This window comes from Scleropages formosus, chromosome 23, assembly GCF_900964775.1.
Source record: "Scleropages formosus chromosome 23, fSclFor1.1, whole genome shotgun sequence".
In the NCBI taxonomy this organism is placed as follows: domain Eukaryota; kingdom Metazoa; phylum Chordata; class Actinopteri; order Osteoglossiformes; family Osteoglossidae; genus Scleropages; species Scleropages formosus.
The window spans coordinates 9,771,443-9,790,522 of NC_041828.1; the positions used below are offsets into that span (position 1 = coordinate 9,771,443).

The window sequence follows — 19,080 nt, forward strand, 5'->3', positions numbered from 1 at the left end:
GAGGATTTAAAGCAAGAAGCCACCATTCCCACTGCTTATTCATCAACTGAGCAGCTTCCCAGTTTGTCACAACTAAAATCCCTCTTACCCTCCCCCTGGATTGTGAGTCTAGTTGCTCCATTCAAGCTTCCCACTTTTGGAGTCAACATAGTGACTCTTTGTGCATCTGATGGAAAAAACACATGCATACAGCCTGTTAAGATGTCAGAAATAACAGATCACAACAACTTAAAGGCATCACTGTTGGCTGTAACTCTTGCCTGAACTATGGATGGAAGAAGTTAGGACAGTTCCACACTGCAAGATCTGTCAGGACAGGTGGTCTACGCACCTGAGAAAGTGCAGAGTAAAGCCAGCGCTGACAGCGATAGGCAATGCTGCCACAAGCGGCCCATCGTCTCCCAGTGCGGCAGCCTGGGCTGCAGGCCAGGTGAGGTACTTTAACCACCAAATCTGACAGAGAGGGAATTCAGAGAAAATTGTGAAATACAAACACTGCTTTCACTTCATCCCCCCCTCCAAATTGTAGTTAAATAAATAAAGCAAATTTTAAGTGCAAGTTAAATCACTTCTAACCTAAACACAAGATTTTCTGAAATGTCCATGCAAAAAAAGAATTGCAGTAGCAGAGGCAGTAGTAGGAGTAGTAGTAGTAGTAATAATAAATAACACACTAATACCTTCCCAGTTACATTTCTATACATTTAATAATGAAATTAATACAGTAAATACATCAAATTGCCAAGTAAATAACTGGTCCAATCGTAGCTGACACACACAGCACTCATCGAGAAACTTTGCAAATTAATAAATATGATATTGAAATAAAATGCTGGAAGTGAATCAGCTATGCAACACAATTGTAGTAAATGTGAAATAGAGTACGTAGAAAAATATAATCACGTATAATAATAGGAACATATTTAAAATATAACGAAGGGTACAGACTAGTTAACAATGTGAAACGCACGTACGTACGTCAGAGCGCCTCACGCACAGCACGTTGTAACGGACTTCCTCGCGCACCCGTTTTTGGCGGGAGCTCTCCCGGCGGTGGACCGTCGCGCGCTCCTTTATATAGGAATTCAGTGCGATGCTCGGCACGCGCTTTGCGTGGCAGTTCCCACGCGCCGTGTGTGTGTTCCGCACGAGAGGTGGGAAAATATCTGTCTCTTCAATCTGACAATCACTGTCGTGCCGGACAACAATAAAGCAGGGCGGGCTGACGTCTTTGAACTCCAAATGCTTTTTTTAAAAGCTAGTATCTGCATTGTTCTCATATAATCCCATAGACCATTGTGTTTCACAGTAATTATGGTTTAATGTAATGAGTGTGTCATTCACAAGTCCAACCGTCAAACACACAGTTGGTCTCCTGTGGGAAGTGGCCTACAATGAGACTTGGCATTCAGAATGAAAAGCAAGGTAGACATCACCGTTTACCATGCATGTGGGAAAAGTAATGACAAGAAAAACACTTTCGGAAGGCATACAAGTGCAAGTAAAAAGAATATTTACAGTAACACAATCAGGTTTGTGTATTATAAGTAGGATTGAGTCAATAACTGATATGACCGGGGCAATATGTTTTATTCTGTGCAGTGGACTGATGTCCTGTCCAGAATGTGTTGCCCCCGTCTTAAACTCAACGCTTCCAGGAGAGGCTTCGGTACACCGCGGCAATTGGTTACTAAAATTGGATGGATGAGTTTGTTTTATTATCATATCCTCCTGAGGCACCGCAATAGAAGCTTTTTAAAAGCTTTTTGGACACACTGCAAATTTCACATTTTTAACCCTGCTCTTCCAAATATCATTTCAAATCACAGAATGTCCTCTGTAAGGTACATTTGGACTGAGCATTGTAGCTTGTATGGTTTGGGAAATACACTCAAAGTATGTGTTTTTTTACGGTTGACAAGAATTAATCTCTTAAAAGGTTTTAACAATGTACGCTAAGAAGTATAAGAAGATACTCAGCAATTCTGTAGTTTAGACTGGGCAGCACAAATACAGAAAGTGTATTAGCTTAGAAATATCACTGTGTGTGTACAAATTTTAAAGATTTTTAAAAAATTTTTAGTTTTACAGCCGAAACTAAATCAAAACTACTGTACTCAGCAAGGTCTACAGAATGTTTATATACGGCCCACACTTATTAGAATTTTCTATTTTATGTGTGTTCATATCACCAAATATATATTTGTGGATTTTATAGGTTATTCAATTCTCTTCATTAAACATTGCTTAGTTCTTTCATATCCAATGTAAGAATTCCAATTCCATTGAACCTGTGTGCATGAGAATAATAAAAGTTTAATTTTTTTTTTTCCTGGAATTAATACACATTTGTTTGAGGTATTCTCTGTATGGACATGCAGGGATTGTTTCGTGGTAACATACACAACAAGGTAGACTGGCATACTACACTTAGGTTTTAGGTCAAATGGGAGTGGTTACTGCAGTCTGGGAAGTTCTTTCCAGTGTTACAGCTGCAGCTGTTGTACAGCTTTTATTATAGCGCTTAGACCCAAATAACACTGGAGAAAACTGGCATTTTAAATGATTAGGCAATTATTTAAGAATTACTAATTAGTGAACCTAAACAAAGAAGGCTTATATACCCCACAGATATAGTAACAGCACAACAAAGTAAACAAATATTAAATTTTTTAATCACAGTACAACTTAAGAAGCAATGCTTTTAAAAAAGGGACTAAATCATGATAAATGAAACTGCACATTACATTTCCAGAAATGTTACAGAGCAAACATGTACTTTAATTTTGTTTATAAAAACAGGAATTCGAAAAACACTAAGTTTCATTCACAAGGTCGAATGCTGAGCTAGGAAAGCTCTTATTCTCTGCAGAAGTTCTTTCTTCACACTGTCTGGTACAAGCGCTTAAAAGGGAAAAGGGCAGAGTCAGATGAGTCCTTTTTTTTTTTTAAGCACAATCATACTGATAAATAGCAACAAATAAGCTGTTACATATCAGTAGTTGCAATAAACTATTTGAAATTTCTTTAGAACTGAAAGTTCAATTGGAACTGTGCAGTGGGACATTAAAGGACATTATTAAGGAAACACTAGATATAGGGGAATGTCAATGAGGGTCACTAATGAAAGAAGAAAGTTGTAATAGTGTTATAATGTTGTCATAATAGTTTATTTGTTGCAACAATGATGCTTCAACACAGCCACTGACCATATAAGAGTGATGAACAACCAATACAGGCACTAATATTTTTAAGTTACTTCTGTGAATACCTCTTCCTTTTGGGGTGATTTCAGCAACCAAGTCTTCCACTGTGACGTGCTCCAGGCCCTTCTCCTTGATTACATCTAGAAAAATAACAAAAAAAAGTCTACGAGTTAATATCGGTGGGCAAAACCAACTTGTTTTTGGACGAGACACAATCAGAGTTCATCACAGAGATGAATGTCAAAAACAGGACATCAGACAAACCGGAAAAATCACCTCACTAACAAATTCAAAAATGTTAAGTAAACAAGGAAGTCAATGCGAACCCACAAGGCTGGTGTTAACATGAGAACATATAATTTATATACATCTGTGCAGAAGGCAAGTATGTTCTTAAAGATTAATAGATGTGTTTGTAGCTTTGAGATGTACGTTGCTTTGGAGAAAAGCGTCTGCTAAACGAATAAATGTATATGTAAAGGTAGCTGATGCCTTGACAATGATTGATTCTTCAGGGAAATGTATTCAACAAAAAACAAGTCACAAAAAGAGCACCCACAGGTCTGATTATTTCACCAAAACATGCATTCCTTCACAAAATTCCCTTACCTTTGCAGTGTGCTTTCAACTGGTCCTTCCACCCACATTCAATAAGTTTAGCCCTCAATAACTCTTTCAGCCTTTCAGTCAAGAGAACAAAAAAAGTTAACGTCTCCTAATGTCATGGAGCTAAGACTGTCATCATGCATTATTTTACACAACGTTACTGTGTGTCCACCAATAATTAAAAACGTATTTAAAATTTACTGAAATGTGTTAATATCTATGTAACTAATTCATATTCGAAACTGTATTTGTAAATGAATTGAAAAAATACCAGTCACTGCTTTGTATAAATTCAAGTATAAGCAAGAAATGGTACAGTTAAATACAAGGTACCAGTCAAACTTTTAAGTAAATTTGTCTTGGAAACTAGTTTCCCCTGCAAAAAAAAGCATTCGGTTCACAAGTCTGGTTAAGAAACCAGCCGACGTGTCCTCCCAGTTCTGCAGCAATTCCCAGACATGTAGGATACTCGTGGGCTGCTCTACTTTCACTTTTCTGTCCAGTTCATCCCATCCAAGTGTACTCACACTTTTAGCTGGTACTTTACGATATTGTGTATTTATGGATGCATGTACACTATGACTAGATCATTGGACTAGGAAAATTACTCCCAGGTGAACACAGCTGGAGTAGACATTGGATGAAGCAGTCCGCTTATTGTAAGAACGGTGACGTCGAGGCTCAGAGACCAAACTGCAAACTTTGCTGTTTTCCTATGGCAACAACACTGTGCTTTCGTCTGCAGCGAAAGTAAGATTTTCTTACCGCTCCCGCTCGCCCATCTCAATTAACTTCTGGTTTATCGCAGCCCTCATTTGTAAATCTTTACTCATATTGTTGCTCTGCAAGGGAAAGACAGACAAAAAAAAAAAAAAACCAAGTTGCATATTTATTATATTGTGCAAAGTTCTGATCAAGTGCATACCCCAACAATCTTTACATAAAGTGAGCTGACTGTGGACTTAGAGGCATCAGCAACGCTTATAGATTTATTCTAGTCTTCGAAGAAGATATCACAGACTGAAAAGAGTATGTATCGTTATACCCATAAGTAAGTTAAGGAAACCCACAGGCAAACCCAACATAAACTCTGAAAAGAAGCAATTCAGAGTTGGTAAGCAGTAACTTAAGTTAAGGTAAGCCTTAGGTCAGTGCAGCAGCGCAGTAATTCAATGCAAAACAGGTTAATTTTTTTTTTTTTTTTTTTTAAATGTAAACCTTCATTCATAAAGCAAGTCATACCTATGATAAGTATGGTCTCGAACTTTTTGATTTGAGAAACCAACTCCTCAAATTGATTTACTATATACTACTGCAAATGAAACTGATAAATAAAGCGTTAGTTGAAACCTCACTACAACGCGTGCATGATGATTGGGTCCAGATGCCGGTTAGTTTAAACAGTAAAATGTATTACAACATCATGATTTCTCTAGGCTTAGATGAATTATCGTTGCTGTTTCTTCCGTGAAATTAATTTAAACACTTTTATTCTGGCTGGTGATCACCGGCGTCGTCGCGGCTACGAACCCATTACACAAACACCCAACTGTACTAATGAAAAATACCTTCGCAGTAAAGCTGAATTTGTAACGTTATGTTTCTTCTTAAGACACCAAACAACTTGCGATCTGAAGGAGACAAACAACACTGAGACTTAAAACACCCCTATAAAGTAACGTCTCAATGCGGTTTGAACGACTGAGTTCAAATCAGTTTATCCTCCCCAAACTCTCTGCGTAAAAAAGGAAACGAATTACTTTACCGCTCTAGGATCAGTTTTAACGGTGTGGCGTTTTTCCGTCAGGATACTTTCCGTCGCTCCGCTGAATAAAAGCGTCGTTCTACAACATGACTATGAGAAAGGGTTCCACATAAACTTAAACACTTGTCCCACAAGTATCTTTTCTGGTCAAATTTAAGTCGTCGCAAAAGGATACATTTAATGTCCTCAATAGATATTTTAATAAATTTTTTTAAATTTTAAAAAATGTATCTCCTTTGCGGTACTCAAATGCAGTTCATGGGTTCTTATCTTGACATCACAAAGATTGACGAAGTTATTCAGATACAAACTAATTAATGAATGAATAATACCTCACGACTTTTTACATTTTACTTACTGTATTTTTGAATAAAAAATTCTGAAAAAAAGGGCAAGTTCCTTCTAAAGAACGGAAGTTGATCCTTCGTCAAATGTGTGTCGGAGGGATACAAACAGGAAACACCTTAAGCTATTGATTTTCAAAGGCTGTTCTGTGCAAGACACAAACTGCCCGCGTTCAAAGTAAACATCAGCACTACATTCTCAGCGGTTCGTCAAACATCGATAAAATGGCAGCGGCAAATTATTCTTTGAATGTCAAACGACAGCTACTGGACCCCAATTTTGAAAGTTACAGGCTGTCTTTGGACCCCTTGCCAACTTACACGGTTGAACTAGATGCTGGTGAGTCAACAAAACGAGTTCTACCTTTTTTTTCCTCTAGTGTTCTTTTGCGAAAAAAAATATATTGTTTTTGTTTTGAACACAGCTATCGGTTAGTGCTGTTGCAGTGGTGTTTCAGGGTTGCAGAGAAAGTCTGCAACATCTATCTAAACTTGAAGTAAACGATAAAGTTGAGTACTATGACTCGAAGTTGGATTCTTTCTTCAAAGTTAAAAATGGCAGAAAACCCAAAGTGTAGTTTTTTTTGTACATGCGTTCATCATCATCATCATCATCATCATCATCATGCACTTCACACTGACTGTATGTCTAATAAATAGAAACAAACTAATAACCTGTGTTTACATTTAATGAGGAAGAAAAGGTAGTGAATGAGATGTACTGTGTAGTGATGAATAAATAAAGAATAATTAATTATTAATAAAAAAGGTTAGGGAAATTAACCCTGCACGGTGACACAGCGGTGTGAGAGGATGCGGGTTCCATCCCCGCTCAGTCTGTGTGGAGTTTGCATGTTCTCCTCATGTCTGTGGGTTTCCTCTGGGTGCTCTGGTTTCCTTCCACACTCGAAAGACATACTGTTCAGGTTCACCCATAGTGTGTGAGTGATAGACAGAGTGTGTTCCACTGGTGTATGGATGAGTGACCCAGTGTAAGTAGTGTATCTAGCAGTGTAAGTCACCACGGTGAATAAGGTGTGGGCTGATAACACTACATAGAGTTCATTGGAAGTCGCTTTGGAGAAAAGTGTCTGCTAAGTGAATAAATGTAAATGTAAAACCCACATACTAATGAAACCATGTGCATTATCCCTGTTCTTTTTTTTATACAGTTTATATTTAATATATGTAGGTGACCAGCAGGTAGCATAGTGGTTGGAGAGTTCACCTTGCAGCTATAAAACCCTTGATTGAACTACTAACCCTAAACTGATACATTAAAAACACTGCTGTGAAAGTGGGTACATCTTTGTAAAGTTTCTTATCTAACATTGTAAGTTACCTTGGGCAAAGGCATCAGAAGAATAACAATAATGATACATACCTTGGGAGTAATACAGTATTTTGCTGTTACCAAATGCCAGGAAGTGCCTTCTCTGTTCCACAGGATGGCAGACTTGCATTGCAACCATTGTCAAGACTCACTCATACCTACACAACATAAGGCAACAATAAAGTACGCCAAAGGTATCCTGTGAATCACAGAACTGTGCCCTAAAGGCCGCTGTGGGGTACCCACTTCTTTTCCTTTTAGTACACTCCCGTAGTTTAGAATCAGCCACCACAGAGGAAAGGCAGCAGTGTAAATGTTGTATGTGCTCAGCTGTAATTTTTTTATATTATATTTGTATGTACCACTTTCAGATTAAAAATAAGGAAAACTGGAAAATACCAGGAATTATGTATTCTTGGAAATAGACACTATGAATGTCAGTTATAATGAAGAAGTTCTCCTTAAGTGTAGGATCAGGGGAAAAGAGAAGAAAACAATTTTACTGTGGTATCAGGCTTTTGGTCATTGCAGCCCACTTGGTATCTGCAAATTACAGACCCAGGTGGTGCTCACAGAATGGAAACGTTTGACTGTAAATCTTAATTGGTTTATTTGTTGACCAGATGCTCTTTTCCACACTTACGGAAATGATGAGATGTTTTACTCACAGGTTATTGGTGATGTAATGTGCATAGGCTAATGGCACAGCTTCTGTGAACCAGTGATGATATGAACACACAACCATCTGTTGATAAACACAGTGAACAGTGTTCCTTCCACCTTGCTGCCAGCCATTATGCTACTTAAGTTTGAAATTGTCTATCAAGTTCTCTCCATCACCAGAGGGGGAAAAAAATGTTTTCGGATATATTTCTTAGATTTCGAGGAGGCTGGTCCAAGCCCCACCTGCAAACATGCTATCATTTCAAAATACGGAATGTCCTCTGTTAGGAGCATAAATGAATGGCTGGGCCTCAGGGTTGCATGCAAAGTTTAGTTGGTTTGAGAGCCAATAAGGATGGCATGCTGTGCTTGGCCAAGGGGCAGCCGCATGTATATAACGCTGACCGGTCCCACATGTGTAGAACAATCACAGGTACTAAAATGCTCCTGTGATTTCTTCCTGCTCAGCTGTGGCAGAGGTTAAACTTAAGGACAGCCAGTATACCCTGGACCACGTGCGGGCGTTTGGCATGTACAACTACCTGCACATTGACCCCTGGTACGAAGACAGTGTCTACTTTGTGGACTGCAAGGGCCGGGTGCTGAATCTCACTGTCACGCTGGTAAGCCTCTTAAATGCTCGCCTTCTTTCTCTGACAAACCTGTCCTTTGATGTGAACAGAGAGATGCTCCTGCATGTTGAAAATAGGCTTTTTTATTAAAGAAAGGAATAGTGTTTAGAAGAAAGGTTTATTATTCTTTGGGACTGGCTCTGTGCCGGAGAACGTGTTGAAAAACAACAATGGAGCTAAATGGACCAAATGAAGCTCTTTGATGTGGTAAAGTTCTGAGCAATTTTTGTGAATTTTTTTTGTTAAGATCCTTTTGCATGTAATGATGCTCTTTATTTAAGCCTTAATTATACTATAATGTCAGGGAAATAATATGAGGCTCTTTGAACAGTTTTCCCCCTTGTCACCATCTGTTTTGAACCATATGAACATTATGGTCAAAGCAGCTCTGGACAAATTTGGTTAAATTATTTGAGATTTGGAATTCCTCAGGTAATTTTTTGCCTTGTCAAGGAGCCTCAAAGGTGTCCGTTTTGTTCTCACGTAGTGGTTAAGCGCATGGACTTGCAACCTGAAGTCCAGTGTTGGATGCAGAGATTTATGTAATGTTTGAATCCTGTTTCTTTGGAGATGCAATAATGAAACATGGAGACTTGGTTTTGGAGTGTTTACTGGTGCTTCTAGTTGTATACCTTCTTGTTGACATACACAACACCCCAAAATACAGCAGTCACATCGGTCTTTTTGTATCCCTCATGTTGCTAAGGGGTTAAAGTGCTCATACATACTCAGCATACATCCTCCAGAACCCTGTAACCTACATTCTGGATCTTTTCCCTGCTATGAACCATTGGTTCTGGAACATCTAGAAGAGACACAAATCCATTCAGAATAATGGTATAACTGAATGCTCACAAAGCAAAACAAATAAGATTTAAAATAGAAACTCAGTCCTTTTTATGTGACTGTTCTTTAGCCGATGATGTGATTCTCCCATAAATAAAAAGTCGCATGTATTCACTTCTGATGGGTGGTAGGAAAGTTGCACGTCCAGATGAACGTAGTTGGATGCAGTCAAAACTGTACAACAACATCTAAGGCAGTGTGGGGCGGTGTGACCACCAATAACAGCATCTCTTCGTGAACATGGCTGACTTTAAGATTTTTGTCATGTTTGCTCCAATTTTGAGTTGAATTTTTTTTTAGTCGTAATTATGGCCGCTCCTCTTAAATGACCGATGGCAACGGACCCTTAATTGACGAGCGAGAGTACCGTATCTCCTTGGTAGTCGGACACAACATGCAATGGATATGTTACCTACTCTGGTCTCAGGAAGGACTAGTTGTTGATATATGTTTATATGATTTGAAGTAGTAAAAAAAAAGAAAGAAAATCCCACATTGGTTTCAATATCTCTCTTAGTACTGATGAAGCACTATTTAGTAAGGTAATAGTCCTGTAAAAATGCCTCATTGATACCTCTTGAAGTGTCTTTGAGCCACTTTGGATACATATAAATCAATATATTGTTTTTAAAGAAATGTTTATCTTGGTACTTGGCAGTTGAACAAGGTTGTTACATGAAGCACACACCTTTCTGCACTATCCTGTTCCTGTGCTCAACGAGGTTATTGAAGGTACCAGAATCTGGTGGCAGCATCTCCACAACTTTGCAGGTGCTCTGAGCCGCAGCGTGTTGTCGGGTTTCAGACAGCGTCAGATGTTACCTCATTATGAATCAGAACAAGGCTCTGTCCTGGAATGCACATTCTGGCAGCGAGTGGAGCGGAGATGTGTACCTTTACATACAGAACAGCATTCTCACGTCACCAGTCTGCCCTCTGTCTGCAATGAAACTGTTTCTTTCCAATGACTAATCCGTGCATTGCAATGCATGTCCGGCTGTCCTTGCTCTTCACTGCCCTCCTTGTCTCTGAGTTACCTGGATGAACTGAATTGTCTATGCTTCCTCACGTGGGACACCTGATCCTGTCACTGGTACATATTCCGGGCAGGGGGTGTTGCGGGGGGAGGGGTACACAGAATAAAACAAGCTTACGAGAAACTGTGCGGCACATGTAATTACAGTGATTGCGGATAATTATCACTTGTGCTGCAGCTTTGTGTATGTGATGAAGGAAAGGGGATTGTTAAGTGCGGTGTAACATGTTCCATTTGGATTTAAGATGTCACAGCATAACTGGTTTGGGAAGTATTGTGATAATCGGCATGTCCAGCTCCATGGCAACGAAAGGGCAGCGCACAGATGAAGGTAGGCCCCTGGTCTTAAGAGCATCCATCTTTTTCCTTTGTAATTGGCAATCACTCGCATCTTTTTTCCCTTCTCAGAATGCTTTGAAAGTCACAGCAATATTGGTAGAATGCATTATTCAGGATGCCATGGTGGCACAGCAGGCATCGCTGTTGCCTCACAGCTCCTGGGCTGTGGGTTCAGCCATGGGGTTGAATTTGGTTCAGTCTGTGTGCAATGCACATATTCTCCCTGTCTTAGTGGATGTTTCTTCCGAGGCCTCTGGTTTCCTCCCACAATCTAAAGACAAGCACTTCTGGTGGATTAGTAAATCTATACTGCCCTTAGTGTGAGTATACAGTATGTAAGTGAATGTGTGTAGGTGGCTGCCCTGCAGTGGACTAGCATCCCATCTAGAGTGTTCTCTGCCTTACACCCCATGCTTCCAGCACTGGATAAACAGTTTAGTTTCCACCTGTAGTGACATGAACATTTTTCTGGGAATATGGCTGAATTAAGAGCTTCTTTTTTTTTCCGTAATCATTGAATAATCCAACAAGAGGTAGTCAGGTTTTTTGAGATATTTGTTGATCCTCTCCCCCTCTGAGGTTTGACTGTGTGCTGGGACTCTTGGTTAATGTGCCTATTTCTTTGCTTCTCTGAGCACTGCAGCACAGGGCAATAAAAATAAAAGCCTGAAAATATCTTTGTTCATATTTATTTGCTTCTTGGCCATTAAACTGAGGTTAGCTTGAGCCCAACGAGGTGTGGTGGCTCTAGGTTCCAGCTGCCACTTTGATCACTGTGTGTGCTGTCCTCCAAGGACACAGCCCTAGGGAAACCCAAGGAGGTCTTCCGTTTGCCCATGGACCGCAGCTCCTGTGAGAACCATCTGTGCGCTTCCCTCAGCTTCGCCTCGGCCACCTGGGCTGCTCTTGCGGACGGCACCGGGAAGCTGTACCTCCTCAGGACCAGCAAGAGGGGTGACAGCGCCCACACCAGGTGGGAGGTAGGATTGCAGTCGTCTTTGGCATTTGGATCTGAATCAGTTTCTTTTGAATCTCTGCTGTCACTAGCTACACATTTATAGGACTTTGCAAAACAAACATTTGTCACTGCTGTGGTTAGAAGAAAAAATGATTTAATAACAGCAAAAGGGCATACTTTCTTGTTGTTTGTGAATATCTTATTGAAAACTCATATTTTAACTTTGTGTACGAAAACCTTCAGTAATAAACTCAAAGAGCTCAGCGATAATCTATTTCTAGAGGTGGAACATTACCAATGGTTTAGCCAATATCACACAGCGTTTGCGCATAAATCGGCCTGTTTGACGTGCCTACACATAAACTCCAGGGACAGTACTAATGAAGTAGCGTGTGAGATGGCAACACCCACCTCAAGCCTGTGTTTGTCAGCGTGGCTCCATCTTAAATCACACTTATCCTGCTGTGTCGTTTTCTTCTGCCTGTTTTGTTTCAGTAAGTATAAACTGAGTCTCCCTATAAAATGACAAGTTCACAGCACAAACCCATAGAATGTGCCATGCAAGTGGGGTGTTGCTTGTTAACATATTGTGTGAATTAGGCACCCTGATTCATAAATGTGAAGGTTCAGTGCTGGTTAGTGTTTGCTGACTGCTCGTGTTGCTGCCATCAGTCATTTGACACACATTTGCATTTTAAATCCATACTGGTGGATGTATCGCTACCTTTGCTTGTGCTCTGCATTATTTTTAATGTGTGCCTTGTTTCTAGAATGGATTAGCACCTATTGTTTCAAACTTTCTGTAACTTGAAGATACTTGAAAATAGGCTTTCATGCCAGTTTGCTAGAGTGCACGTTCTCTGAAACTTCATTTCACATTTTGTGCGAAATATTCATTGTAGGTATCTAAGATACCATATTCATATTGGAGATACTTCAGCTTGTTCCCTGTGGCATTTTATTTCATATTGTGTATTGTCATGGTGGAACAGAAGGTACCAGAGTCAGTGTTGTTTATTTGTCATTTGCGCAGTTATACTGGGTACACTGGGCATTGAAATCCTTGTGCCGAGGCTCATGTAGGCATGAACAAATACGTATTTAGATGAGGCTGTACTGATAAGTAAGGCAGCACAAATATCAAGTATAAAAGGGCAGGTACAAATAAATATAAGTACAATAAATAGTAAATAGTGAACATTGAGTACCACTGGTGCCTCACAGATTCTGGGCTTTGGGTTTGGATGTGGAGTTTGGGTTCAGTCTCAGATGAATTGGTGTCTCTAAATTGTGTGTGTGTGTGCGAGTGTGTGTGAGAGAAAGAGATTGCTCTGAGATAGTGTGGCATCTCATCTAGAATATACCCTGCTTTGAACCTCGAACTGTGACACAACACTGAACAAGCAATTATTTGTAATGAATGAATAAATGGAAGGATCAATGGTGTTGTGCTGTTGTCAGAAGGTGTTTGGGATGACAGAAGGACTGTGTGTGTGTGTGTGTGTGTGTGTGTGTGTGTGTGTGTGTGTGGGTGGTGTCGTGTCATGTCACTATCCATCGAGTGTAAGCCATGACGGATCTCTGTCTCCCAGCCGCTCTTCACCAAGGACCTAGGCGAGCCCTTCATCCTCATCCACAGCCTGTCCCACGTGCGTGCAGGCTTCCTCTCCGTGGAACTGCTGTTGCTGCGCATCCAGCAGGACCAGTTGGAGTCCAGGGGGAGCGGCTTCTCTGTGTTCCTTGAGTGGCTCACAGTGACCAGCAGCAGTGAGCAGGGTGAGTGCTTAGAACCTGCAGTCTCAACAGCCACTCAGAGTAGCCAGTAGCCTCTCGCTATGGGCTTTTGTTAAAACATATTACAGCATTTGTTTATTGTGATATATATTGTAAAAAAAGAAATTCTCTCTCACCCTACTGGGTGGTTCCCTCTCCCCAATTTTGGGTTCTCTAGAAGAGGCCTTCAAGTTTGAGGATTCTGCACAGTATCTTTGTTGTTCCTAGTATTGTGCTTTTTTGGACTGAGAGCTCTGGTGTTGTTCCTGGGAGCTGTTAGAGCCACTCTTCTAACTGACACTACCCGGAGGACTCCCACCACAACTGGGATTACTTTGGCTTTCACTTTCCACATCTCTTCTGGTTCCTCCTTCAGCCCCTGGTACTTCTCCAGCTTCTCATACTCCTCCTTGTTGATGTTGCTCTCATTTGGGACCGCTGCATCCATCACCACTGCCATCTTCTCTTTATGCACCACCACGATGTCCAGTTGGTTTGCCAGTACTTGCTTATTGGTCTGAATCTGGAAGTCCCACATTGTTAGTTCAGTCATTCTCAATGGCCTTCTGTGGTGTCTCCCACTTGGACCTTGAAAGTTCCAAGCCATACTCGGTGCAGATGTTCCTGTACACTATCCCAACCACTTGGTTGAGCCATTCAGTGTATTCTGTTCCCACCTGCATCTTGCACCCTGCCACTAGGTGTTGAATTGTCTCCGTGGCCTCTTTGCAGAGTCTGCACCTTGGGTCATGCCTGGTATGGTAGACCCCTTCTTCTATTGATCTGGAGCTTAAAGCCTGCTTCTGTGCTACTATGATCAGTGCTGTCCTTAAGGGCAGCCCTTTCCAGCCACTGGTAGGATTTAGGATCTAAGGAAAGCATACATGTTAATATTTTAGAGCCTAGTATCATGTAGCTGAAACACAGTTATTGCTACATATATCAGCACCCTGTCATTACAGTGATGTAACATTTCTGATTTGCTTTCACATTTATTGAACTTGTTTCTTCTGAACAAGTATTGATCTTGACTAGTCACGTGTACTTTTTAGCTTGGGTATTAACTTCTGACTTTTTTACGAGGGTCAAACCAAAAGTGATGAACATATTAAGTGAGTGATTAAATAAAGTTATCAATATAAAATTACCACATCACTCAGGTCTTTAGTTTTCCACAAGATCACCATCATGACTGATGCATTTTTGCCACTGTTTTAGAAGTTTGAAAACCCCCCTGAGCTAGAAATCTATTCCAGCTGTGCATGAACAGCAGTGAACAAATTTTGTTCTATTCCAGTTAACGCTACCTTAATCCTGTCTATAATATTTTTTTTAAAAAGCACCTTTTTCTTTATTTTAGGAACAAATAAAACTCAGTGGCTGCTTATGTGATTTGGTCCAAAGCCTTATTCTTGTAAAGCATAGTAGTTTGTGGTAAAAGTAGGATCCCATTATTGATCTACATAAGTGCACATACTACCATTGCTTTATTTACAGTGCAGCTCATTAGTACTCCTGTTATTTATAATTCAGATTGAATGAGGGTTATTTCATTAAACATTACAGATTTCCAAAGCTTGTTAAATCTAAGCTTTGTTACCAGGGATAGCTGGTAGTGTAGTGGTTAGTGCTACTGCCTTTGGCTCCGAAGGTTGCAAGTTTGATCCCCACCTCCAACTGTAGTATCTTTGAGCAAGGTATTTACCCTAAATTGCTGCAGTAAAAATTACCCAGCTGTACAAATGGATAAGTAATTGTCTTCTTGTAACTGTAATAATTGTAACCTTAACATTGTAAGTCACTTTGGAGAAAGTGCCAGCTAAATGAGTAAATGTAAATTCCAGAAATCTACATTTCTTTGTGTGGGGGGCGCGGTGGCGCAGTGGCGCAGTGGGTTGGACCGGGTCCTGCTCTCCGGTGGGTCTGGGGTTCGAGTCCCACTTGGGGTGCCTTACGATGGACTGGCGTCCCGTCCTGGGTGTGTCCCCTCTCTCTCTGGCCTTACGCCCTTTGTTGCCGGGTAGGCTCTGGTTCCCCCGCGACCCCATATGGGACGAGCGGTTCTGAAAATGTGTGTGTGTGTGTGTGTGTGTGTGTGTGTACATTTCTTTGTTGATGTGATTTACACCATTAGATTTGCGCTTGTGAGTCATGTCCGAGAGCCCGTTTTACACGTTTGTTAGCTTTTCCCCATATAAGTGAATTTATCTGTCCAGAGAGATGCTTTTATTACGACTCAAAGTGGCTCTTGCTCTTAGTGATGAAAGATTAGCGCGAGTGGCCTTTTTCAGTGTTAGGTGAACAATTTTATTCCTTTCTATATGGTTTCTGACTTTCACACGTGTGAGATACTGTAAACTTTCTCATGTAAAATGCTTCCTTTGACGAGGCCTTTTTGCCGAGCTTGGATGGAATGTGTTGTGAAGAATTGTTTTGCACCACAAACGATATATGCTAGCTGTTTGCCACGCTGACAGTCATACTAAATCAGATACGTGCTCAACCTAAATGACCATTTTTGATAATAAAGTGGTTTTAACTGCTGCTTTGTTGAAAGAAAAAGCTCATCTTGAAGAAAAATCTAATGGGAGGGGGGGAAACATGGAAATGAGAACCATTGATCAGCAATGGGCGCCCCAGCTGGTTGGTCTCCGGGTAGAGGCACAGACTGATAAATGTGTCGGCCCGTGGGTGTGTTTGCCTGGACGGCTCTTGAAAAAGCCATTTACTGCTGTGTGGGTGCCAGCAGAGATCAGAGACCGAGAGCACACTGTCCAGTAGGGCTTGATATTTCTCCCTGAGTTTCAAATGACTGCACAAGACATCCATCACCACACCACACCAAGACACGCGCCATTTTTTTTCTTGTCTGATTCACTTACCAAAGTCACAGATGTGCAACCAAGAGTGTCTTTTTCGTTTTAAACTTAACACACGACTGATATAAAACTGGTCTCAGTCAAACTGTCCCCCCATTTATCTGGTCAGGGAGTTTAATTTGTCTAGATAGGCAACATTGCTGAAGTAAAACTGGTTTCACTAGAGATGTTCTCCTCTATATATACTTACCGTGGCTTATGTTCTTCCTTTCCCTCCTTATAGTGGTTCTTTGATATGATACATGTGGATATCATATGATATGATATGCTTAATCCTTTGTAAAATGAGTTAACATAGGCTCATCTTAATACATTTCCTAATTCTACTTTTTATTTGCTTAGCAGTGTACCCTGCTGAATGCCATCTCGATGTTCCGGTCCATTATCCACCACAGCTTCCCTATTTCTTTTTCTTTTTCCAAAAATTGTTTTTAAATAGGTTTTGTAGTATTTTGTTTATATCCCAGTTTGTGTTCAAATATTTTTTTCAGAACTATGGGATGTTTAATGACTACTTGACTATTTAACATGCATCAGTAGTTACATATAGAGCTTCACTGTCATGTAAATTGCAACACTGAACGATGTTTTTCGTTTTGATCACAACGGTTTCAGGTTTACAAATTTGCTGTTAAATCCATGAATATGAGGGCAGGCTTCTAGGACATGAACATTTTCTCTCTAATCTCAAGGATGCTGTCCTTTAGCATGGAACATAATAAAGTAAAGATGAAATGATTAATTAAAGAGCAGTATGCAGAGCCCTTGGGATGAGCTTGAAAGGGTTATGAGCAAGGCAGCCATTTGAAGGACACGGCATCACTTTAATACTGAAAAGTTTGAAATCCCTTTTTCTTTTTCCCTTTTTGCTTCTTCGAACCATACGTTGCACTGTGAATGAAACCCTACTTTGCTGACTGTGACTGTTTTTCCATCACTCTTTTTCCACCTGCACCTTTGTTGGACTCAGGTCCAGAGAGGAAGTATGAGGTGACAAAAAGCCGGGTGTTGCGAGGTGGCTCGGTTCCCCACTACGCTGCTGTGGAGCCTCAGGGCCGTGGACTTATGGTAGCTTCGGAAAAGCCCTTCCAGTTCACACACGTGGACGGTGAGCCACTGCAGGACCCGGGGCCAGAGGCCATGGAGGTGGAGGAAAAAGCAGGTGAGTTCCAGGGAACCAGGTCGGTTATTAAAGTTATTAAACTCTCTCCTGCCTGCAGGCCCTTGTTTTCTGTAATATTCATGTGTAACCTCCTGACACTCAGCAAACAAAGGTTCCTGGATTTATTTCTAAGCAGTTTCCCAAGGCTCACCCCCAAACATGTGATACCATTTAAACTATAGAATGGTCCTCTGTCAGTTGTTTTAGGACTCAACATTGTAGCATGTGCAGTTTGAGATTAAAATGTCTTCTACATGTCTCATCTTTTTATGTCTACCACAGTGGACATAAATGAATGACTGGGTTTCAGTAGCTTAACATGTAACTTAAATCATCATCATCCATGCCTTCCACCCCTCCTGGGGCATAGGCCCCCAACAACGGCTCTCCAGGCATCTCTGTAACTTAAATAACTGAAATAATTTTCCATATTCAGAGTACATCTTTTCTAACATTGTTTTAAGCAGTTGTGAAGATGGGGCTCGTATAAAATCACACAAATTTAAAGGATTCGGGAGTTGTTTAGACTCATAGCTCAGTCCTGTTTTAAAACATCAACACGCACAGACCCAAGATGAGAAGTTTGGACTGCCAAAAGCAGATTGTGTTTTCCCTCTGGAGTGTGTCGTGTTTTGCCATGTGGCCTGATTTTAGGGACAATTCTAATAAATCTATAAATCGGGGGGCTTCACACCTTCTGTTATGTTCTCTTTGGTTAGGTCTACCACTTTATACTTGAAGCCCCAGGTTTGAAACCCAAATTCTGCTGTAGTAATCTTGATCACGGTACTTACCCTGAATTACTATAGTAAAAAAATACCAGCTGTATAAATGGGTGAATAATTGTTACTACCTTATCTTCATAGGTCACGTAGCATAAATAAATCTAAACATAAGGGTCAAGCCTTTTATTTTAGAGAGGAACCTTCAGGGAGGTGAAAGGCTTGTTTTTCATCTGATTACTGGAGCAGCGTGAGTGCTTTATAAATTATGTCAATATGAATTGTGCTTTTTATAAACCTTGGCTTATCAAATTCTCCATGCAAGCTGGGCCTTTGTGAAATCTCCAGTTAAATTTGTCTGATCCCCCCCCATTACAACCCAAGGCTTGTTATGCCATATAAACAATAACTTCTCCATGGAACACAAGGACAAAGATAAAAATGGGAGGTTGTTTAAATAAATATAACCTGCAGATCACATACAGTATTTGTATGGTCATCTTCATTTTGGTCTTTACAGGTAATTCTAAAATATATGAACCTAGCATTATTATTATTATTATTTCAAGTATTTAATCATTTAATTTTCATACTAGGAAATTAATTATTGCTGCTGCAATTAATGCTATTGCTATGTTAAAAAAATAGCTTTTTTTCTCATTTATATTTTACTGTGAGGAAATTGAAAGCTGTTTTTATCAGATACTGTTGAATTCTGGTTGAGATTCTTCTAGTTAGAAACATTCAACACCTTAATCTCAGCAGTGATGCTTGAGAGCACTTTCTAGGACTGTTGGCTCTTAATAAAGGTGACAA

General features: G+C 40.3%; 3 protein-coding genes across 3 annotated transcripts in view; 1 reads left to right on the top strand and 2 right to left on the bottom strand.

Annotated features, from left to right (window-relative positions):
• pkhd1l1.1 (PKHD1 like 1, tandem duplicate 1) overlaps nucleotides 1–395 on the bottom strand; it is a 31,283-nt gene extending 30,888 nt beyond the window's left edge. Inside the window, 2 exon segments of the mRNA XM_018750247.2 lie at nucleotides 89–166; nucleotides 332–395. Of these exon segments, the coding sequence (XP_018605763.2) occupies nucleotides 89–166; nucleotides 332–395 (142 nt within the window).
• Nucleotides 396–2,707: 2,312 nt separating this feature from the next.
• LOC108933366 (transcription and mRNA export factor ENY2) lies at nucleotides 2,708–5,538 on the bottom strand. The gene is made up of 5 exons (XM_018750342.1): nucleotides 5,381–5,538; nucleotides 4,578–4,654; nucleotides 3,816–3,886; nucleotides 3,272–3,346; nucleotides 2,708–2,904 (listed from the first exon to the last, which is right to left on the bottom strand). The coding sequence occupies exons 2-5, from the start codon at nucleotides 4,643–4,645 to the stop codon at nucleotides 2,828–2,830; spliced, it is 291 nt and encodes a 96-aa protein (XP_018605858.1). The 5' UTR covers nucleotides 4,646–4,654; nucleotides 5,381–5,538; the 3' UTR covers nucleotides 2,708–2,827.
• A 489-nt stretch (nucleotides 5,539–6,027) lies between these two features.
• nudcd1 (NudC domain containing 1) overlaps nucleotides 6,028–19,080 on the top strand; it is a 28,324-nt gene continuing 15,271 nt past the window's right edge. The window contains exons 1-5 of the mRNA XM_018750239.2: nucleotides 6,028–6,261; nucleotides 8,386–8,540; nucleotides 11,565–11,750; nucleotides 13,321–13,504; nucleotides 17,351–17,542. Coding sequence (XP_018605755.2) covers nucleotides 6,147–6,261; nucleotides 8,386–8,540; nucleotides 11,565–11,750; nucleotides 13,321–13,504; nucleotides 17,351–17,542 — 832 coding nt within the window. The 5' untranslated portion in view covers nucleotides 6,028–6,146. The remainder of the gene's footprint in view (nucleotides 6,262–8,385; nucleotides 8,541–11,564; nucleotides 11,751–13,320; nucleotides 13,505–17,350; nucleotides 17,543–19,080) is intronic.

Bases quoted from the DNA above. Each gene is read 5' to 3' on its own strand.
- LOC108933366 (XM_018750342.1), bottom strand. From the start codon at position 4,645: ATGAGTAAAGATTTACAAATGAGGGCTGCGATAAACCAGAAGTTAATT. The intron at 3,887-4,577 runs GTAAGAAAATCT...CTTGACTGAAAG, and splicing joins GAGATGGGCGAGCGGGAGCG to GCTGAAAGAGTTATTGAGGG. The intron at 3,347-3,815 runs GTAAGGGAATTT...TTATTTTTCTAG, and splicing joins GTTGAAAGCACACTGCAAAG to ATGTAATCAAGGAGAAGGGC.